The sequence below is a fragment of the Pelophylax lessonae genome (genome assembly GCF_965119305.1).
Source record: "Pelophylax lessonae genome assembly, chromosome: 10".
In the NCBI taxonomy this organism is placed as follows: Eukaryota; Metazoa; Chordata; class Amphibia; order Anura; family Ranidae; genus Pelophylax; species Pelophylax lessonae.
The window spans coordinates 241,089,848-241,113,784 of record NC_138777.1 but is presented as its reverse complement, the minus strand read 5'-3'; the positions used below and the strand labels follow the sequence as shown (position 1 = coordinate 241,113,784).

The 23,937-nt window shown below is 49.1% G+C and overlaps 2 protein-coding genes across 2 annotated transcripts in view; both read left to right on the top strand.

Annotated features, from left to right (window-relative positions):
• TERB1 (telomere repeat binding bouquet formation protein 1) overlaps window positions 1-18,791 on the top strand; it is a gene marked incomplete at its 5' end in the record, with an annotated part of 113,547 nt that extends 94,756 nt beyond the window's left edge. The window contains 4 exons of the mRNA XM_082271067.1: window positions 7,842-7,895; window positions 9,110-9,196; window positions 15,363-15,457; window positions 18,481-18,791. Of these exons, the coding sequence (XP_082127193.1) occupies window positions 7,842-7,895; window positions 9,110-9,196; window positions 15,363-15,457; window positions 18,481-18,717 (473 nt within the window). The 3' untranslated portion in view covers window positions 18,718-18,791. The remainder of the gene's footprint in view (window positions 1-7,841; window positions 7,896-9,109; window positions 9,197-15,362; window positions 15,458-18,480) is intronic.
• DYNC1LI2 (dynein cytoplasmic 1 light intermediate chain 2) overlaps window positions 1-23,937 on the top strand; it is a 332,150-nt gene that overhangs the window by 197,300 nt on the left and 110,913 nt on the right. The window lies entirely within an intron of this gene.

The window sequence follows — 23,937 nt, the reverse complement described above, 5'->3', positions numbered from 1 at the left end:
CAATCCTGCCCTGGAATGTGGTAAGGATGCCAGCCTTACAGTCTAGGGTGGAATTTACTGACTTTTCATGGGACATGGTCTATGCAGGAATCAAAACTCCCCATCGATATTCTGGAGCTGAGAGTCATCAGAATATCTCTGGACCTCTCTTCTGCAAGGTCACCCATTTATGGTACAATCAGACAATGCCACAGCGTAAATCTTCATGGCGGCACCAGAAATCTGGCTGCCCTATAAGAAATAAGTCTGATTGACTATCTCGTGTGGAGACCTTCATTCCAGCTCTCTCAGCAGTACACATTCATGGAGTAGACAATTGGCAAGCAGACTTCCGAAGCCACCAATGCCTAGACCTGAGGGAGTGATATCTGCACCCCGGGATCTTTCAGAATCTCAGTCAAATGTGGGGCCTCCAGGTTCAACAACAAGCTGAATACGTTTGTGGCCAAGACCAGGGGGTTCTCTAGCCTTTGCAGTAGATGCTGTAGGGATTCATTGGACTCAATTCCAACTGGTTTATGCCTTCCCTCCAATAAAGTGCTTCACTCGACTGCTACACAAGATAGAGGATGGAAGAGTCCTAGTGATTCTCATTACACCAAATTAGCCCAAGAGAACATGGAACGCAGACATATTCAGTCTTCTGGATTTACAAGCCTTGGCCTCCTGCAAACAGACCAAGGCGTCTGTTCCATGCTATGTGATGGCTATGGAAACCCAAGTTCTAAAGGATAGGAGTATCTGTGAGTCAGGTATTCTCTAACTCCCACAAGATTTACCATCTCACAGGATGGGCCTTTGTTGCATGGTGCAAGGACAGATGGCTAAACCCCATAAAATACTCTGTCACTCGTATTTTGGTTTTGACCAGCATCTGGCCCTGAGTACCCACAAGGGAAAAGTTTATATCTTATCTATCCTCTTCCAGAAACCTCTTACCTTGGAATCCTTTCTGGAGTTGCTCCTATAAATCCCCCAGTTCTACCTCCTGTGTTACAATGGGATCTCTGCTCCTCTGAAGCTCCCCTTTGAAGAAATTAGAGACATTCCTTTGGAGGACCTCACATGTAAGGTTTCCTTCCTGATTTCCGTCACGTCTATCAACTCTTTCTTATAAAGAGCCTGTTCTTGTTCTGCACATGGACAAGGTGTTTAAGACCAATACCTTCCTTTATACCGAAGGTGGTCTCTTCTTTTCATCCCAGTGAGGACATTGTCCTCCTGTTCTTCTGTCCTGCTAAAAAGCATGACAACCATGACACTGGATGTGGTTAGGTCTGCCAGGGTCTACTTGGCAGCTACAGCCTCTATTCAAAGACTGAATCCTTTTATGTTGTATCTGGAGGTCTTAGAGGACATTCTGTTCCACCATTGCCAGGTGGATTCAATGACTTACCTCCAGGACCTCCGCTCCTGAGAAAAGTGTTTCTCCCTTCCCCATTACAGGTCATTCCACAAGGGCTGTTGGCGTATCTTCATCATCAAGAATCCATATCTCTGATCTTCAAGGCTGCCGCCTGGTCCTCTATTCACATATTTTCCAATTTCTATCAGGTGGATGTTCAGGCTTCATGTCAGCTTTGGGTGCTTCAGCCGCTGCCAATAATTGAATAAAAAATCTGACATGCTGGTTGTACCCAAGTTTATCAGTTGACAATCAGCCTGCCCAAAGATGGATCGAATCTTGGCCGATCCCTGCTGAACCATCTGAGATTCAAACCATCTATAGCCTGCTTAAGGGATAGGTGAAAGTTCTATACCTTACGTCAGAAATGTCCCCAGGCAGCTGAACGCTGCTGATAAGTTACAGAGTTCAGCCCCCCTCCCCCGATGTTCGTGGGCACATTGCCTATAATAGATCTGCATTCACATCGGTGGTATGGATTTGAAAGGCGCCATTTTTTGTGCCCATGTTCACGCGCCCTATAAAGGGATGTGATGGGCGCAGACATGCTGACCCTATCAGGTTTCTGAACACGTAACAGCCGGCTCGGGATTCGCTGATTATGGGAAGAAATCTACTTCTCTGTTATCACACAGATACAGACCGCGACAAAGTAACCCCGCAATCGCTGAACTCTGCGCTCCTCCATAGATCTGTGCTTTTAGTAGTTTGTGGATGGCTGATGTACTTCAATCTTCCCCCAGATCCTGCGGGTGCGTGCGTTGTCATGGCAGGGAGGAAGTAAAGGTCCAGCAATAAGTTGTCAGGGACTTCATGTAAAGACAAACCTGTAGGTATAATTCATTGCTGGCAGTTACCATGGCGACTGGTGTATGCTAGATGGAATAAGGTCCAGACCTCCCATCAGGAGCCAAATACATCCTTTTCAACAGAACAAGTAAAAAGCAGTATTCTTTGGTCATCACAGCTGCATAATATTTCACTATAGAAGCTGGAATTCAGGTCCCTATTTATCAATCTCTGGTCTCCCTGACCTGCCACTGACAAGAACCATTCCCTGATGTGCCAGTGAAGAAAATACAAAGCTGCCCCGAATTCCATCCCCCGCTATTCTACAAGACATCAAAGAAAAGCATAATATGTACAAATAAAGTATTCATTTAATAAGGTAATGCAGTAACCCTTGGCAACCAGGCTGCCATTGTTTTTCACTAATTGAAGTGTGATTGGTTGCTGTGGCTAGAAAACCCACCAATCCAACATCATTTGTGTATTTGGTCACATAGGACAGGCAGCCAAAGGTAAAAGGTCAATCCACCCAAAAGTAACATTTCAGTCATAGGTGGAGCCTGGAGCCGATCCATCTCCTGACTTCTCATAGGTCTTCTCCCTGCCATGAATTCCAAACTTCTTCTCATCCACCTAGGAGGACGGGGCTTCTTCTCATCCACCTAGGAGGACGGGGCTTCTTCTCATCTACCTAGGAGGACGGGGCTTCTTCTCATCCACCTAGGAGGACGGGGCTTCTTCTCATCCACCTAGGAGGACGGGGCTTCTTCTCATCCACCTAGGAGGACGGGGCTTCTTCTCCTCTACCTAGGAGGACGGGGCTTCTTCTCATCCACCGAGGAGGACGGGGCTTCTTCTCTTCCACCTAGGAGGACGGCGCTTCTTCTCATCCACCTAGGAGGACGGGGCTTCTTCTCTTCCACCTAGGAGGACGGGGCTTCTCATCCACCTAGGAGGACGGGGCTTCTTCTCTTCCACCTAGGAGGACGGGGCTTCTTCTCATCCACCTAGGAGGACGGGGCTTCTTCTCATCCACCTAGGAGGACGGGGCTTCTTCTCATCCACCTAGGAGGACGGGGCTTCTTCTCATCCACCTAGGAGGACGGGGCTTCTTCTCATCCACCTAGGAGGACGGGGCTTCTTCTCATCCACCTAGGAGGACGGGGCTTCTTCTCATCCACCTAGAAGGACGGGGCTTCTTCTCATCCACCTAGGAGGACGGGGCTTCTCATCCACCTAGGGGGACGGGGCTTCTTCTCATCCACCTAGGAGGACGGGGCTTCTTCTCATCCACCTAGGAGGACGGGGCTTCTTCTCTTCCACCTAGGAGGACGGGGCTTCTTCTCTTCCACCTAGGAGGACGGGGCTTCTTCTCATCCACCTAGGAGGACGGGGCTTCTTCTCATCCACCTAGGAGGACGGGGCTTCTTCTCATCCACCTAGGAGGACGGGGCTTCTCATCCACCTAGGGGGACGGGGCTTCTTCTCATCCACCTAGGAGGACGGGGCTTCTTCTCATCCACCTAGAAGGACGGGGCTTCTTCTCATCCACCTAGGAGGAGGGGGCTTCTCATCCACCTAGGGGGACGGGGCTTCTTCTCATCCACCTAGGAGGACGGGGCTTCTTTTCTTCCACCTAGGAGGACGGGGCTTCTTCTCTTCCACCTAGGAGGACGGGGCTTCTTCTCTTCCACCTAGGAGGACGGGGCTTCTTCTCATCCACCTAGGAGGACGGGGCTTCTCATCCACCTAGGGGGACGGGGCTTCTTCTCTTCCACCTAGGAGGACGGGGCTTCTTCTCATCCACCTAGAAGGACGGGGCTTCTTCTCTTCCACCTAGGAGGACGGGGCTTCTTCTCATCCACCTAGGAGGACGGGGCTTCTTCTCATCCACCTAGGAGGACGGGGCTTCTCATCCACCTAGGAGGACGGGGCTTCTTCTCATCCACCTAGGAGAACGGGGCTTCTTCTCTTCCACCTAGAAGGACGGGGCTTCTTCTCTTCCACCTAGGAGGACGGGGCTTCTTCTCATCCACCTAGGGGGATGGGGCTTCTTCTCTTCCACCTAGAAGGACGGGGCTTCTTCTCATCCACCTAGGGGGACGTGGCTTCTTCTCATCCACCTAGGGGGACGGGGCTTCTTCTCTTCCACCTAGGGGGACGGGGGCTTCTTCTCATCCACCTAGAAGGACGGGGCTTCTTCTCATCCACCTAGGGGGACGGGGGCTTCTTCTCTTCCACCTAGGAGGACGGGGCTTCTTCTCTTCCACCTAGGGGGACGGGGGCTTCTTCTCATCCACCTAGAAGGATGGGGCTTCTTCTCTTCCACCTAGGAGGACGGGGCTTCTTCTCTTCCACCTAGGGGGACGGGGCTTCTTCTCTTCCACCTAGGGGGACGGGGCTTCTTCTCTTCCACCTAGGGGGACGGGGCTTCTTCTCTTCCACCTAGGGGGACGGGGCTTCTTCTCTTCCACCTAGGAGGACGGGGCTTCTTCTCTTCCACCTAGGAGGACGGGGCTTCTTCTCTCCCACCTAGGAGGACGGGGCTTCTTCTCTCCCACCTAGGAGGACGGGGCTTCTTCTCTTCCACCTAGGAGGACGGGGCTTCTTCTCTTCCACCTAGGAGGACGGGGCTTCTTCTCTTCCACCTAGGAGGACGGGGCTTCTTCTCATCCACCTAGGAGGACAGGGGTTCTTCTCATCCACCTAGGAGGACGGGGCTTCTTCTCATCCACCTAGGGGGATGGGGCTTCTTCTCTCCCACCTAGAAGGACGGGCTTCTTCTCTCCCACCTAGGAGGACGGGGCTTCTTCTCTTCCACCTAGGAGGACGGGGCTTCTTCTCTTCCACCTAGGAGGACGGGGCTTCTTCTCATCCACCTAGGAGGATGGGGCTTCTTCTCTCCCACCTAGAAGGACGGGGCTTCTTCTCATCCACCTAGGGCTGTGGAAGACAGTCAGTCACCGCTCTCCACTCTGCCTCCTCCTCGCTCATTGGAGTGCTGGGCTGTGGAGGACTGTCAGTCATCGCTCTCCAATCTGCCTCCTCCTCGCTCATTGGAGTGCTGGGCTGTGGAGGACTGTCAGTCATCGCTCTCCAATCTGCCTCCTCCTCGCTCATTGGAGTGCTGGGCTGTGGGGGACTGTCAGTCACCGCTCTCCACTCTGCCTCCTCCTCGCTTATTGGAGTGCTGGGCTGTGGAAGGGGTGGAGCGAATAGCTCAGGCTCTCAGCGGCATGCTGAGAGGCTGATTTGGGTATCGGTCCAGGGATCTGGCGGATCCCGACTCTGTGGTGATGATGACGCAGTGCCTGGAACCGACATTTTTTACGTCAGCAGAGAGCGGGCTTCAGAAAACATAGACATACGAGTGTAAAATAAACTGCACTCCTGTGATCCATAGGAGAAGTACAACCAAACCAGCTTTCCCCGTACTTCTCCTCTAAAGGAGATCTCTAAATGTGAAGAAACTCCTCCCCGTTAGACAGTTAACTCCTCCCCCTTAGACAGTTGCCCCAAGTTGGCTGCCCCCATTGGAAGCTTTCTTATTGTTTTGGAGACAACTCTAAATGTTTGGATTTCCCCTCACTTTCTTTCTCTGTGAGCAGTGTCTCCAGGGCAAATCGTCCTAATGGGGACACATTGACAGGGGGTCAAACTATGGGGACACATTGACAGGGGGTCAAACTATGGGGACACATTGACAGGGGGTCAAACTATGGGGACACATTGACAGGGGGGTCCAACTATGGGGACACATTGACAGGGGGTCAAACTATGGGGACACATTGATAGGGGGTCCAACTATGGGGACACATTGACAGGGGGTCAAACTATGGGGACACATTGACAGGGGGTCAAACTATGGGGACACATTGACAGGGGGTCAAACTATGGGGACACATTGACAGGGGGTCCAACTATGGGGACACATTGACAGGGGGTCAAACTATGGGGACACATTGACAGGGGGTCCAACTATGGGGACACATTGACAGGGGGTCCAACTATGGGGACACATTGATAGGGGGTCCAACTATGGGGACACATTGACAGGGGGTCCAACTATGGGGACACATTGACAGGGGGTCCAACTATGGGGACACATTGACAGGGGGTCAAACTATGGGGACACATTGACAGGGGGTCCAACTATGGGGACACATTGACAGGGGGTCAAACTATGGGGACACATTGACAGGGGGTCAAACTATGGGGACACATTGACAGGGGGCCCAACTCTTCTCCACTCAATCCAAAACTAAAAAAAAAGGTTTAGCTTAGAGATACACAATAGAGGGATTGTAAAGAGAGGAGGTGCATTCTATGCATTAAGATATAAAGCCTTTTCTGAGCCCCTCCTCCATCCAGTGATGTCCACAAGTGCCTCAGCGGTCTGGGACTCTCCCTCCTGATTGGCTTAGACACAGCAGCTGCGTCATTGGCTCCCCCTTCTGTCAGTCAACCTCAGTTGGTCAATGAGGAGAGAGAAGGGGTGGGGCCGAACCGCGGCTCTTTGTCTGAATGGATACACAGAGCTGCGGCTCGGGTGCCACCACTGCAAACTGCTTGCTGTGGGGGCACCCAACAGGAGGGAGGGGCCAGGCAGGGACCCGAGAAGAGGAGGATCCGGGCTGCTCTGTGTAAACCAACTGCACAGAGGAGGAAGTGTGACATGATTGGTATTTAATAGAAAAAAACAAATGAGAGTTCAAATAACTTTACATCTTCCAACTTCTACATTGAGGTCAGACTCACACCTATTGGTTGAGCTGGGTGGACTTGTGTCTTTTCTCAACCTGACTATGTAACTATATAACTATATAACTATGTAACAATGTCACTATATAACTATGTAACAATGTCACTATATAAGTATGTAACAATGTCACTATATAACTATGTAACAATGTAACTATATAACTATGTAACACCTGTCAGCACACTTCTGTACATTCTCAGTGTGTTGATGCACTTTGTATGAAGGCGATCAGCCTGAACATGGAAACTCCTGCTCTATGGGGGAATCAGATAAGAGCGGACCGCCTGTCCGTTCTCATCCGATCCCATCCAATTCGATCCACTGGACGGATGGAAAATAGGGCTTCCATCCGTCCGGATTTCCTGGACAGGATCGGATGGCTGCGGGTGTCAGCTATCATGTCTCCGCTGACACCCGCTGCCCTATAGGGATGCATGGGGCATCCGATCCGCCTAAAAACTGACAGGGACCGGATCGTTTGTGTGAAAGGCCTTGTTTACACTTATTTTAGAATGTAGAATTAGAGGCTTTTTTAAAGCACTCTGAATGGCAATCAGATGAATGAAATGGTTCCATACAGTCCGGGGAACACATTGTGTTTGCACCCCCCCCCCCCCAACTTTCTGAGATGGGAACGAGGGACACCTTTTAGCAAAAGTATGTAGGCGTAGGACACACTCACTGCCACGCCCCCTTAAAGGAGAATTGTACAGAAAATGATTTTAGAGGCGGTGAAGCAGTGAAGCGGTGGTGAAGCGGTAGTCTCTTTGTTGTGTGTTGAAGTGGGACGCGTGTAAACCAGCGCACAGACTGTGACTTTGCAGCGAATGTCGTACAGTGATAGGAAATGTGAAATAACAAACGGTTTGTGTTTGTGTGACGCAGGATTGTCGCTGACCCCTCTGAGAACCGGAAGACAGAAAGATCCTCCCCCACACGGTGAGTCCTCCAATCCGGGGTTCTGTAGATGGATGGAAGTCGGGATTTTATTGACCCTCCAATAAAGTATGGAATTCTACCAATCCCAATCTACACATCCACTGACCGCATCATATCACCGCAATGTGTCAGAGATCACCCAGCCTGTAATAGAAAGGAGTCAGAGGACAGGAAGTAATGTGATTATACAGTGTGTGAGGACAGGAAGTGATGTGATTGTACAGTGTGTGAGGACAGGAAGTGATGTGATTGTACAGTGTGTGAGGACAGGAAGTGATGTGATTGTACAGTGTGTGAGGACAGGAAGTGATGTGATTGTACAGTGTGTGAGGACAGGAAGTGATGTGATTGTACAGTGTGTGAGGACAGGAAGTGATGTGATTGTACAGTGTGTGAGGACAGGAAGTGATGTCATTGTACAGATTGTGTGAGGACAGGAAGTGATGTCATTGTACAGAGTGTGTGAGGACAGGAAGTGATGTCATTGTACAGAGTGTGTGAGGACAGGAAGTGATGTCATTGTACAGAGTGTGAGGACATGAAGTGATGTCATAGTACAGCGTGTGAGGACAAGAAGTGATGTGATTGTACAGCGTGTGAGGACAGGAAGTAATGTGATTGTACAGTGTGTGAGGACAGGAAGTGATGTGATTGTACAGTGTGTGAGGACAGGAAGTGATGTGATTTTACAGTGTGTGAGGACAGGAAGTGATGTGATTGTACAGAGTGTGTGAGGACAGGAAGTGATGTCATTGTACAGTGTGTCAGGACAGGAAGTGATGTCATTGTACAGTGTGTCAGGACAGGAAGTGATGTCATTGTACAGAGTGTGTGAGGACAGGAAGTGATGTCATTGTACAGATTGTGTGAGGACAGGAAGTGATGTCATTGTACAGAGTGTGAGGAAAGGAAGTGATGTCATAGTACAGCGTGTGAGGACAGGAAGTGATGTCATTGTACAGAGTGTGAGGACAGGAAGTGATGTCATAGTACAGCGTGTGAGGACAAGAAGTGATGTGATTGTACAGCGTGTGAGGACAGGAAGTAATGTGATTGTACAGAGTGTGAGGACAGGAAGTGATGTGATTGTACAGAGTGTGAGGACAGGAAGTGATGCAATATTTCTCTCTTATTACTGATTTGACATATTAATAGGAAGTGAAGGAATGTACAGCACAGAATACTTCTTCTGATGTACAGCTTGGATGTTGCAGGTATTCTGCTGACACCGATAAGGAAGAGCCTAGAAGAAGAGCGGGAAGAGGAGCGGGATCCGGCCCGCGCAGAGCGCTTCCCACAATGTTAGTATTGGAGTGTGTTGGGAGGGGATGCGGTTTTTCATGGGCAATTTGTCGGGGGAATGGCTGGTGTTAGCGATCCAATCATCGCTGTGGCTGATATGGTGTCAGGATGATTGAAGCGCATTATTTCTATTATTACATTGTAATATAAAATCAAATAGTTCAACTCACCATAATGCAGAATCAGTGGGAGCCCTGAGGGTGTCACTTTTTATATGTATATAGTTACATAGTTTGTGAGGTTGAAAAAAGACATCAGTCCATCCAGTTCAACCTATGATGTGTGTGTGTTTGCTGGTAACCGTACATTGTATACCCCTGTATGTTGTACATTGTATACCCCTGTATGTTGTACATTGTATACCCCTGTATGTTGTACATTGTATACCTCCTGTATGTCGTACATTGTATACCCCTGTATGTTGTACATTGTATACCCCCCTGTATGTTGTACATTGTATACCCCTGTATGTTGTACATTGTATACCTCCTGTATGTTGTACATTGTATACCCCTGTATGTTGTACATTGTATACCCCCCTGTATGTTGTACATTGTATACCCCTGTATGTTGTACATTGTATACCTCCTGTATGTCGTACATTGTATACCCCTGTATGTTGTACATTGTATACCCCCCTGTATGTTGTACATTGTATACCCCTGTATGTTGTACATTGTATACCCCCCTGTATGTTGTACATTGTATACCCCTGTATGTTGTACATTGTATACCCCCTGTATGTTGTACATTGTATACCCCCTGTATGTTGTACATTGTATACCCCTGTATGTTGTACATTGTATACCCCCTGTATGTTGTACATTGTATACCCCTGTATGTTGTACATTGTATACCCCTGTATGTTGTACATTGTATACCCCCTGTATGTTGTACATTGTATACCCCTGTATGTTGTACATTGTATACCCCCTGTATGTTGTACATTGTATACCCCCTGTATGTTGTACATTGTATACCCCTGTATGTTGTACATTGTATACCCCCTGTATGTTGTACATTGTATACCCCCTGTATGTTGTACATTGTATACCCCCTGTATGTTGTACATTGTATACCCCTGTATGTTGTACATTGTATACCCCCTGTATGTTGTACATTGTGTACCCCTGTATGATGTACATTGTATACCCCTGTATGTTGTACATTGTATAACCCCTGTATGTTGTACATTGTATACCCATGTATGTTGTACATTGTATACCCCCTGTATGTTGTACATTGTATACCCCCTGTATGTTGTACATTGTATACCCCCTGTATGTTGTACATTGTATACCCCCTGTATGTTGTACATTGTATACCCCCTGTATGTTGTACATTGTATACCCCTGTATGTTGTACATTGTATACCCCCTGTATGTTGTACATTGTATACCCCTGTATGATGTACATTGTATACCCCTGTATGTTGTACATTGTATACCCATGTATGTTGTACATTGTATACCCCCTGTATGTTGTACATTGTATACCCCTGTATGTTGTACATTGTATACCCCTGTATGATGTACATTGTATACCCCTGTATGTTGTACATTGTATACCCATGTATGTTGTACATTGTATACCCCCTGTATGTTGTACATTGTATACCCCCTGTATGTTGTATATTGTATACCCCCTATATGTTGTACATTGTATACCCCTGTATGTTGTACATTGTATACCCCCTGTATGTTGTACATTGTATACCCCTGTATGATGTACATTGTATACCCCTGTATGTTGTACATTGTATACCCCTGTATGATGTACATTGTATACCCCTGTATGTTGTACATTGTATACCCATGTATGTTGTACATTGTATACCCCCTGTATGTTGTACATTGTATACCCCCTGTATGTTGTATATTGTATACCCCTGTATGTTGTACATTGTATACCCCTGTATGTTGTACATTGTATACCCCCTGTATGTTGTACATTGTATACCCATGTATGTTGTACATTGTATACCCCCTGTATGTTGTACATTGTATACCCCTGTATGTTGTACATTGTATACCCCCTGTATGTTGTACATTGTATACCCCCTGTATGTTGTACATTGTATACCCCTGTATGTTGTGGTCTCTAAGGTGCCCATCTAATAGTTTTTTGAAACTATCAATGCTCCCTGCTGATACGACTGTTTGCGGAAGAGAATTCCACATCCTTACCGCTCTTACAGTGAAGAACCCCCTGCGTATTTAAATGTTAAACCGCCTTTCCTCTAGTTTTATTGAGTGGCCACGTGTCTTATTGTATTCCCTTACTCTGAATAGTTTGTTCCTTATGCTAGGGTCACCAGTACAGTATTTGTACATTGATATCATATCCCCCCTCAATCGTCTCTTCTCCAGAGAGAATAAGTTCAGTGCTTGTAGTCTTTCCTCATAGCTGATGTCCTCCATTCCCCTAATTATTTTTGTTGCCCTTCTCTGGACTTTCTCCAGTTCCAGCAAATCCTTCCTGAGGATCGGTGCCCAGAACTGGACAGCATACTCCAGATGTGGCCGGACCAGAGTCTTGTAGAGTGGGAGAATAATCTCTTTATTTCTGGAGTGAATCCCCTTTTTTATACATCCCAGTATTCTGTTGGCTTTGCTTGCAGCATTTATTAATATAAAAGTCAGGTTTGGCCACGCCCCTCCTGAGTCCCAGCATCTGTCAGTGATGCTTGTCGTCACATCGATGGACTGAGCTTTTTTTATTTTGGGGGGGGGGGGGGGTAAACTTTTACAGGAGAATGTTAGATAGACTCTTACCTTCAGCCACTTATAGCTCTGAATCTACTGACCAGACTGACATGAATATAATTTTGGTTTCGGCATTTGGTCATTGTATTCTAATGAATACAATGAGTGAATGAATGACTTCCTCGCTTTGTATTGGTCGCCATCTAAAACAGCTTTTACCCAGAAGTCCTTTCTGCTCATAAAGAGGCTGATTTTCTGAAGTCTTATTACTCTTTATAATTTATTCTCCACTGATTTCCCACCTGAGGGGCTTTTAGGGAAAGGTACAAATGTAAATCCTAAATGTTCCCTAATGGTCCCTAACATGTCCCTTCTCCCCAACACTAAATCACCTCCCAGCCCCCACCCACCTAAACCCTTCACATGGAACTGATATCAATGACGGGAGGTGTGTTATGGTATGGGAAACTTTTAGAAAAGGGAATTGTGTCCAATACATATTCTGAAAATATATTTTTAGTTTGGAATTCCTCCTGAATAGATTACTTCCTGTTACTTTAGGATGCCTAGGCACTCCGGTCACCACATAGCTGCCTATCCTCAGTGTGAGGCGTGTGACTCTCCTATAACTTTCTACAGTTCATATAAAAAAAGTGTGAAAAATAAATTCCCACAAGCTGCGCAAAAACACTTTAAAGAAATATGTGCAAAAAATACAATATTGTAACAAATAATCATAAAAATAAACACATAGAAGGTGGAATTGTGCACAAAATAAATCAGATAAATTAATGAAGAGCCGGTTCACATTACAGCGATCCAACTTGCCGGGGCGACCTCACAAGTCGCGGTGCGCTGCTCGCACCGCGACCTCGGAGCGGCCAGCACGGACTTCATAACATTGAAGTCTATGCAGGTCGCTCCGGGTCGCCCCAAAGAAGCTCCGGACCCTTTTTCTAAGTCGGAGCGACTTGTGTCGCTCCTATTAGAACGGGTCCACAGCTTCTCTATGGCAGGCGACCTGTCAGGCGACCAGGTCGCCTGACAGGTCGCCCCAGTGTGAACCGGCTCGAAATTTGATAAAGTAGTGACCGGTGTGAAGAAAGGAGCTCCGTGCTGAATGTTGGGCACCACTTAGATCCACCACCTGCATGATCCCTCCCCCCATCAGCTGGTAACTCACCCCAACAAGATGCCCCCCATTTTCATGGTCAGGGCTGCAAACGCAATGACAAAACACTGTTAAGTGTGGGGGTCCGCCTTAAATGATATCTCCTCTCACATGTACATATAGGGAAAACAAAGGGGATCCACCAGTGCAATACGGGTTCAATTCTCCAATTTTTATTGTTAACACATAATAGTTGCACTCACATAAACCAAAATCAACAGAGCATGTAAAATACGGGGTTTGGGGTGTTCCCCGGTGTTCCCCCACCCCCCCCCCCCTCCTCACCAACTCCACGCTAATGTGTCAGACATGGAGGAACCGCCGCCGCTTCACCCGTTCACTTCTCCGGTCTGCCACGTAGCCACGCCCTAACGTTTCGTCATTCCAACTTTGTCAAAGGGGGGGGGGGTAGCTACATGTGCACCCCTTCTCCGCCTAAGTCATCCAATAGCCAGGAACAATCAGATGCACCCAGCATATACAGTCCCACAAATGTAGGACTGTCTGGATATATGGAAATGAAGAGGTAGGGGTTACGTTCCCCAACAATTCTAAATAATTGGTAGCTTATTTTATAGCCGAAAATTGCGGGATACTAAATTGAATTTAAATGAAAGGGAGGATAAATGCAAACTTAGGTAAGGCTTTTACAATAAAGATAAAACCTTATTTATTAAATATAAATAAAGGCAACCCATAAAAAATATACAATATACTGTATATAACACATAAATCACATAAAAATCTATAATACACTACAGATAGAATCCTGGCTATTGGATGATTTAGGCGGAGAAGGGGTTAAATGGTACCGATGTGCAGCTTGTTATTACCAATTCCAATATGCAGCCAGCAGGTTGTGAATTTGGTTCCATTGACTTCAATGGATGAAAAACGCAAAATGTACCAGGAATCTGCAAACTGCACCAGGCCTGAGGCTCCGCCTCCTCTGACTGCAGGTCTCAGAAGATTGGAGGAGGTTTGGTGATGTCACCACTGTGCTTCTCACTGTTCTCCTTGCCGTAGACTCTGACATAAGGAAGCAAAGCCCCGCCTCTACCAATATGGCCGCCTCCACACAGAGATACAGAGCAGAGCAAGGCAGGATAAGTCATCGGAGGGAGATTACAGACAACACTAATGGCTGCTCCTTTCCTTTTATAGATCCAGAGATCAGTTCCTATTTACCACCCAACCCCCAAATTAACCCCCTCACCTCCATTCTTAGGCCAGCCATAGACGCATGGAAATTTGTTCAGCAGAAACCAGCCCAATATTGATGAATTTATGGGCAGGCTGGTTGTACGATAGTCATTCTATCAGCTGACTTCAGTACAACCAGCCTGTCGTTTTCTTTGTTTGGTTCAATCACAGCAGGTGGTTATAACCCCCAGCAGTGATCATTGTATTCTGAGGGTGGGGAAACCTGCCGTCAGAAAACAGTGGGAGGGGCACTGAAGGTGTTGATGGGAAAATCAAATGATTTTCTTCCCTTCAACCCGTGACTGAAGAAAAGAAAATTGCAGAACGTACGGCCGGCTTTGTAGGAGAAGGATTACATTTACCAGGAGAGCTCACTATCTACACCACAATGTTACACCTTCCATTACAGTGCCTTGTAAAAGTATTCACACCCCCTGAAATTCCCCACATTCTCTCATGTTACACCCAGAAATGTAAAGTTACTTTCTCCGCAGTCAGTGGATAAGAAGTGGAAATAATTAAAGAGTTTGCTGTAAAGCTGCCATTGGATAGTAATAGGAACGCCCCTCCATTGTTTTATCCAATCAGTGGCCATTGGATAGTAATAGGAACGCCCCTCCATTGTTTTATCCAATCAGTGGTCATTGGATAGTAATAGGAACGCCCCTCCATTATTTTATCCAATCAGTGGTCATTGGATAGTAATAGGAACGCCCCTCCATTGTTTTATCCAATCAGTGGTCATTGGATAGTAATAGGAACGCCCCTCCATTGTTTTATCCAATCAGTGGCCATTGGATAGTAATAGGAACGCCCCTCCATTGTTTTATTCCAATCAGTGGTCATTGTATAGTAATAGGAACGCCCCTCCATTGTTTTATCCAATCAGTGGTCATTGGATAGTAATAAGAACACTCCTCCATTGTTTTATCCAATCAGTGGTCATTGGATAGTAATAGGAACGCCCCTCCATTGTTTTATCCAATCAGTGGTCATTGGATAGTAATAGGAACGCCCCTCCATTGTTTTATTCCAATCAGTGGTCATTGGATAGTAATAGGAACGCCCCTCCATTGTTTTTTTCAGTACCAAAATCTGATTTAAACTTGGAAGAACGGAAAGAATCGCCTGGAAGAAATCAGGAAGTGATTATTGATGAGCTCCGGTCTGCCAGAGATCAGGTACCCCAATCCATTGATCGTCAATGTGGAATTGTATTGATGTGGTTTACAAAAGGCGGGGCCATGGAGGTGCGGGGGTGAGGCATGAGGAGGGTTGATTTCTAGAAGTCCTTTGATGATGAAATTGTTTATTTGGGGTGGAGGATGGGTGCTGAACCTGCGGCCCCCCAGGTGTTGCAGAACTACAAGTCCCACCATGCCTCTGCCTATGGGAGTCATGCTGGTAACTGTCAGCCTTGCAATGCCTCATGGGACTTGTAGTTCCACAACAGCTTGAGGGCCGCAGGTTCAGCAGGGAATCTCACACCCAGACCTGACAGGTAGGGGCAGTAAGGGGGGGCGCAGTGGATCTCACACCCAGACCTGTCAGGTAGGGGCAGTAAAGGGGGGGGGGGGGCGCAGTGGATCTCACACCCAGACCTGTCAGGTAGGGGCAGTAAAGGGGGGGGCGCAGTGGATCTCACACCCAGACCTGACAGGTAGGGGCAGTGGAGGGGGGGCGCAGTGGATATCACACCCAGACCTGTCAGGTAGGGGCAGTAAAGGGGGGGGCGCAGTGGATCTCACACCCAGACCTGTCAGGTGGGGGCAGTAAAGGGGGGGGGCGCAGTGGATCTCACACCCAGACCTGACAGGTGGGGGCAGTAAAGGGGGGGGGCGCAGTGGATCTCACACCCAGACCTGACAGGTGGGGGCAGTAAAGGGGGGGGGGGGGCGCAGTGGATCTCACACCCAGACCTGTCAGGTAGGGGCAGTAAAGGGGGGGGGGGGGGCGCAGTGGATCTTACACCCAGACCTGTCAGGTAGGGGCAGTAAAGGGGGGGGCGCAGTGGATCTCACACCCAGACCTGTCAGGTAGAGGCAGTAAAGGGGGGGGCGCAGTGGATCTCACACCCAGACCTGACAGGTAGGGGCAGTAAAGGGGGGGGGGGACGCAGTGGATCTCACACCCAGACCTGACAGGTGGGGGCAGTAAAGGGGGGGGGCGCAGTGGATCTCACACCCAGACCTGACAGGTAGGGGCAGTAAAGGGGGGGGGCAGTGGATCTCACACCCAGACCTGTCAGGTAGGGGCAGTAAAGGGGGGGGGGGCGCAGTGGATCTCACACCCAGACCTGACAGGTAGGGGCAGTAAAGGGGGGGGCGCAGAGGATCTCACACCCAGACCTGTCAGGTAGGGGCAGTAAAGAGGGGGGGCGCAGTGGATCTCACACCCAGACCTGACAGGTAGGGGCAGTAAAGAGGGGGGGCGCAGTGGATCTCACACCCAGACCTGTCAGGTAGGGGCAGTAAAGAGGGGGGGCGCAGTGGATCTCACACCCAGACCTGACAGGTAGGGGCAGTAAAGGGGGGGCGCAGGGGATCTCACACCCAGACCTGACAGGTAGGGGCAGTAAAGGGGGGGGGGGTTGCTGCAGCTGAGAACTTTGTGGATAACGACCTGCCTATTCTGTTTGGCAGAAGCTCAAATCCTTTAGCAAGTTAAACAATCGATACAAAGGAATCCCGGCGCTGTATTTTGTTCCAGGATTTCAAACCCCCTCGGAAAACATGGAGAACTTTGTGGCAATGAACGTCCATCAGAGAATAAAATGATAAAAGAGCGCTCCGTTTATGTAAAAGGTCCCAATAATATGGGTGACGGGGTGTAACGCAGGAGAATGTGGTCACATTGCCCGTCTCTTGCAGCTCTGGGTGGGGGTGGGGAGGGGGAGGGGCATCTTTTCCCGCTCTTCACCTCTTTTTGGGATGTTTACATCTGATTTCACCTAAATATTAGTAGATTGTGACAGTTCTATATACAGAATGTCAGATTATAGATGGCATGGACAGTTTCCTCCTCCCCCGCCCACATTAACACTCGCTGTCCTTCCTTCATTCTATATACTATCAGAGGAAGCCGGCCTGTATATGGTGTCAGGTCACTGACAGCGGCACACGTATGAGGAGCGCGTGTCCACAGGACGGCTTCTCTCTCCACAGGGGTCAATGGGGACGCAGCCTATCGGGGGGTCAGATGCAGGTTAGAAGGTGACCTGCAGGACAATTGCAATTGTCAATAAATTCTAAATAATCTCAGAAGAATCTCAAACTGATCTCAGATCTCAGAATACACCAACCCAGGCGCAGCGCTGCTTTCCAGATGTGCCTACAGCAAATGTATGATCAGCAGCACCAATAACAGAATACATTGTGATACAGACGCTGGGGATGCCGGAGGTTAAAGGAGAAGTACGGGGAAGCTGGTTTGGCTGTACATCTCCTATGGATCACAGGAGTGCAGTTTGTCTTTCAGCAGAGAGTGGGCGCTGAAGTCCGCTCTCTGCTGATGTCACAGAAGTCGGTTCAGGCACCGCGTCATCACAACAATGGAAGTCGGGATCTGCCAGGTGCAAGGACCGACACCCAGATCAGCGTTTCATCGAGCTGCTGAGAGCCTGAGCCAGCCGCTCCCCCCCTCCACATCCTCTTACCAGGACATTGTACAGCAGACACATATCTGGGGTGGGGGATGGGGGGAGGAGAGAACAGGAGACTTCCTCATACCAGTACATGGTACAGCAGACACATATCGGGGGGGGGGGGGGAGAGAGAACAGGAGACTTCTTCATACCAGTACATGGTACATACATCTCCCCTGGGTTCGGCTCCTACATCTCCCCGGGTTCAGCTCCTTCATCTCCCCGGGTTCAGCTCCTACATCTCTTCGGGTTCCCCTCCTACATCTCCCCGGGTTCGGCTCCTTCATCTCCCCGGGTTCGGCTCCTACATCTCCCCGGGTTCGGCTCCTACATCTCCCCGGGTTCAGCTCCTACATCTCCCCGGGTTCGGCTCCTACATCTCTCCGGGTTCGGCTCCTACATCTCCCCGGGTTCGGCTCCTACATCTCCCCGGGTTCAGATGACCCCATAGAATGACACCTTGCGGGTCCCCAGCTCTGCAGCCACACAGCGTTTTGTAGGATGAAGTGCGGAGTGTGAAGAATGCGTTTTATAAGCGATAACTCTGAGCTTCTATTATAGGCAGAGAGTCTCAGGAACTCTGACCAGGCCAATCCCAGAAGAGCGACTCGCAAAGATTTCACCCAGAAGGAGATCGCAGACCTGCTGGACGGGGTGAGGAAGTTTGGACATCACTGGAATGCCATTCTGTGGTCCTATCCATTCCAGAAAGGAAGAAGTAATGTCGACTTGGCCAAAAAGTACAAACAGCTGCAAGTGCTGCAGACATGTGAAGATTCCGAGCAGGGAGGACAGTGAAGGGGCAGCTTTGATCGTCCGCCATGCCGGGATCTTCCTGCGAGGATCCCACACTGCCATACACTTCTTAGAGATAAACATGCACCAATGGAGGAAGCACCGGACTGAATGATGAGCGTCAAATGATTGGATCAGTTTACACTAAAAAACAACGCGTTTCAGGGACCAGAAAAACACTCCCCCTTCATCAGGACTTCATTATAAATAAGAGATTGGGGTCTGTCTAGGGAAGGAAATTGCTGGAACTGGAGAGTTACCAGACAGCAATGTCTGGTGCTGCTTCCATTGGTGCATTTACTTTCTGGTTCCCCCGGGGAGGGGGGGGGGGGGGGAGCAGCCTGACCTGAAATCTCTGGGTTTTGTGTGAACTCACATTAAAGGTCCGGCATCTCATGGATGTTTTCCTTCTCATTGCAACAGTAAAGCAGGGAAATGGACTTTGTCTCTTTGGTGTCCAGACTGAGATATTCCATTTTGGGTGGTGGGGGTGGGGGTGTTTTTTGGCTCAGAACTCCACATTGTTAGTGATATATTACTATGCAGAGTCCACTAATCGGTCTAGGACCTGGAAATGCATCCGCTGCCCTCTAGTGCTGCATATTGATACTTAATAAAAAAAAATGTGAACAGAAATTTATTGATATTGGAAAAGATTAGAAGCCATAACTCCCATTCATAGGTCAGCATAACTTTCTGCCAGACAGTTTTCACCTACAGATTGCCGCTACAGCCTACAGATCACCAACAGACCCCCTACAGATCACCTACAGACCCCCGCCACAGACTACAGATCACCAACAGACCCCCTACAGATCACCTACAGACCCCATACAGATCACCGCTACAGCCTACAGACTCCCGCCACGGCAAACAGATCACTGCCACAGACTACAGATCACCTACAGACCCCCGCCACAGACTACAGATCACCGCCACGGCCTACAGATCACCAACAGACCCCCTACAGATCACTGCTACAGCCTACAGACTCCCGCCACGGCAAACAGATCACTGCCACAGACTACAGATCACCTACAGACCCCCGCCATGTACTACAGATCACCAACAGATTGCCGCTACAGCCTACAGATCACCTACAGACCCCCGCCACAGACTACAGATCACTGCCACGGCCTACAGATCACCAACAGACCCCCTACAGATCACCGCTACAGCCTACAGACTCCCGCCACGGCAAACAGATCACTGCCACGGCCTACAGATCACCAACAGACCCCCTACAGATCACTGCTACAGCCTACAGACTCCCGCCACGGCAAACAGATCACCTACAGACCCCCTACAGATCACCAACAGACCCCCTACAGATCACTGCTACAGCCTACAGACTCCCGCCACGGCAAACAGATCACTGCCACAGACTACAGATCACCTACAGACCCCCGCCATGTACTACAGATCACCAACAGATTGCCGCTACAGCCTACAGATCACCTACAGACCCCCGCCACAGACTACAGATCACTGCCACGGCCTACAGATCACCAACAGACCCCCTACAGATCACCGCTACAGCCTACAGACTCCCGCCACGGCAAACAGATCACTGCCACGGCCTACAGATCACCAACAGACCCCCTATAGATCACCGCTACAGCCTACAGACTCCCGCCACGGCAAACAGATCACTGCCACGGCCTACAGATCACCAACAGACCCCCTACAGATCACTGCTACAGCCTACAGACTCCCGCCACGGCAAACAGATCACCTACAGACCCCCTACAGATCACCAACAGACCCCCTACAGATCACTGCTACAGCCTACAGACTCCCGCCACGGCAAACAGATCACTGCCACAGACTACAGATCACCTACAGACCCCCGCCATGTACTACAGATCACCAACAGATTGCCGCTACAGCCTACAGATCACCTACAGACCCCCGCCACAGACTACAGATCACTGCCACGGCCTACAGATCACCAACAGACCCCCTACAGATCACCGCTACAGCCTACAGACTCCCGCCACGGCAAACAGATCACTGCCACGGCCTACAGATCACCAACAGACCCCCTACAGATCACCGCTACAGCCTACAGACTCCCGCCACGGCAAACAGATCACTGCCACGGACTACAGATCACCAACAGACCCCCCCCCACGGACTACAGATCACCTACAGACCCCCTACAGATCACCTACAGACCCCCTACAGATCACTGCCATGGCCTATTTTCATACATTTGGATGTAGAATTGTGAGGACATAGGAGAGCGGAGCACCGGTGGGGAGGGCACGGGGTTGGTAAAATAAAAAGCCAATTTTCCCCTCTTTTAGACCTACATGAGCATTTAACCCTTGCAGTGCAGAGGTATCCCTACTGCAAGAGAGAGTTTTTATTTCCCTGGAGTTGGGCTTTAAAGCTCATAGAAGAAAGCCTGCTGGCTGCTTATTGGAAGTGAGAGAACGTTCACCTGAACCTCACCTGAGGATGAAGACTTCAACAAAGCGCTCAAAGCTTGCAGAAAGTTTGCTGTACTCTGTTCCTGTACAAACTGAGGCCTGTGTGAACAAAACCTAAGTGAGGAAAATAAAAACCCAGCACATCCCATCCCCCTTCCATCCAAAGCTCGAAGGAAAGGACCAGGATATTTTTAGAATTGCCCCACTTCCTGTGGAACCGGCCAACGTTCAGTACGCGTGTACCTAACTTAACCCCTACTGGCCAACTTTCAGTATGCGTGTACCCGCCCCTACCGGCCAACTTTCAGTACGCGTGTACCTAACTTAACCCCTACCGGCCGACTTTCAGTATGCGTGTACCGCCCCTACCGGCCGACTTTATGTACGCGTGTACCCGCCCCTACCGGCCAACTTTCAGTACGCGTGTACCCGCCCCTACCGGCCGACTTTCAGTACGCATGTACCTAACTTAACCCCTACTGGCCAACTTTCAGTACGCGTGTACCCGCCCCTACCGGCCGACTTTCTGTACGCATGTACCCACCCCTACCGGCCAACTTTCAGTACGCGTGTACCTAACTTAACCCCTACCGGCCGACTTTCAGTATGCGTGTACCGCCCCTACCGGCCGACTTTATGTACGCGTGTACCCGCCCCTACCGGCCGACTTTCAGTACGCATGTACCTAACTTAACCCCTACCGGCCAACTTTCAGTACGCGTGTACCCGCCCCTACCAGCCGACTTTCAGTACGTGTGTACCCGCCCCTACAGGCCGACTTTCAGTACGAGTCTACCCGCCCCTACAGGCCGACTTTCAGTACGAGTCTACCCGCCCCTACCGGCCGACTTTCAGTACGCGTGTACCCGCCCCTACCGGCCGACTTTCAGTACGCGTGTACCCGCCCCTACCTGCCGACTTTCTGTACCCGCCCCTACAGGCCGACTTTCTGTACCCGCCCCTACAGGCCGACTTTCTGTACCCGCCCCTACAGGCCGACTTTCTGTACGTGTGTACCCGCCCCTACCGGCCGACTTTCTGTATGCGTGTACCCACCCCTACCGGCCGACTTTCAGTACGCGTGTACCTGCCCCCCCCCACTTGCTGAATTTCAGTACGCGTGTACCCCCCCCCCCCCCTTGCCAACTTTCAGTACGCATATAACTGGTTTACCCCTTCCTTCCTGACAGTTGCTTCCTTTAACTTACATATTAAAAGGGCTAATCCATCCAGTGATAAGTTATTGATAGGTAGAACATGGAGGGAGGAGTCACCCCCTATACACGGAGGGAGGAGTCACCCCCTATACATCAGATGTGGGGGGGAAAACAATAGCAGCTGTAGATGATCCCAGAGAGTGAATGCTCCACCTTCCTCCCAGTCCCTTGTGTATAATGGGACCATAATGAGATCTTTATGGCAAAGAACAGAATGGACTTTCCTTTACAAGCATGAACCCATTCAGATGTACGACCCCCTGAAATGTCCCCGTGGTGGTTTTGGGCACATGGTTAGCATGTTGCAGAATAGAATGAGTAATGGACTATTAATATTCATCATGTATGTCACTGCTGCCTATGGACAGTCACCGGCTATATCTATCAGGGAAGTCATTGAGTAGCAACAGTAATGGCCTCCCAGAACAAGGCTGATGTGTACAGCCTCCACTATATGACAAATGCCTACAATAAGTATCCCAGGGTGTGAAAATAAAAATTATATCTCATTTTTCAAAAAAGCGGCAGGAAGCAGAATGTGTCCTTGTGTAGATTGGTGCCGTCTTTGTTTGACTGTGGAAATGAGAACACGCTGTGCGTTCTTCATTCAAGGATGCAGCAATGTCTAAAATCAGGCCTGAATCTATGAGGGTGACCGCTGGGGGAGGGGGGGGGGGGGGGGTCTCATTCACACCGTATCCTATATACTCTGCTTTCATCTACATAGAGAAATCCAGGCTCACCGTAAGGGACCGCTTCACCATGCTGCATTTTTACACACTGCAGCCCACCAATAAAGTAAAAAATCATCAAATCGCCCCTTACTGCCCCTACACAATATATACAGGGGGGAAAATAATGATTTGATCCCTGCAGATTGTGTAAATTTGCCCACTTAGAAAGAAATGGCAGGTGTATAATTTTTATCATAGGTGAATTTTATACAATAGAGACAGAATATCAACCAAAAATGATACAAATGTTATAAATGGAGTTTCAGTTCAGTGAGTAAAATAAGTATTTGATCCCCGACCAACCAACAATAATTCTGCCTCCCACAGACTGGCTACAGATTAGTCCTGTCAATGTAAGAAGGAGCTCCCAACGACAAGTTATGTGTATAGAAGACACCCATCCACAGAATCTCTTTCCTCCAATCACAGCTCACCATCATGGGAAGACCAAAGAGCTGTCAGAGGAGGTCAGGGAGGAGATTGGAGGACCGGCACAAGGCTGGAATGGACTACAAGACCATCAGCAAGAAGATTGGTGAGGAGACGACAAAATGTTGGAGCGATTACTCACAAATGGAAGAAATACAAAATAACCATCAATGGTCCTCAGTCTGGAGCTCCATGCAAGATTTCTCCTCATGGGGTGAGGATGGTCATGAGAAAAGTGAGGGATCCGCCCAGAACTATATGGGAGGAGCTAGTGAATGATCTCCAGGCAGTTGGGACCACAGTCACCGAACAAACCATTGGTAACAATTCACCGCCATGGACTGAAATCCTGCAGCGCCCGCAAGGTCCCCCCTAAAGTTTGCCCAATAAAAACATCTAAATGATTCA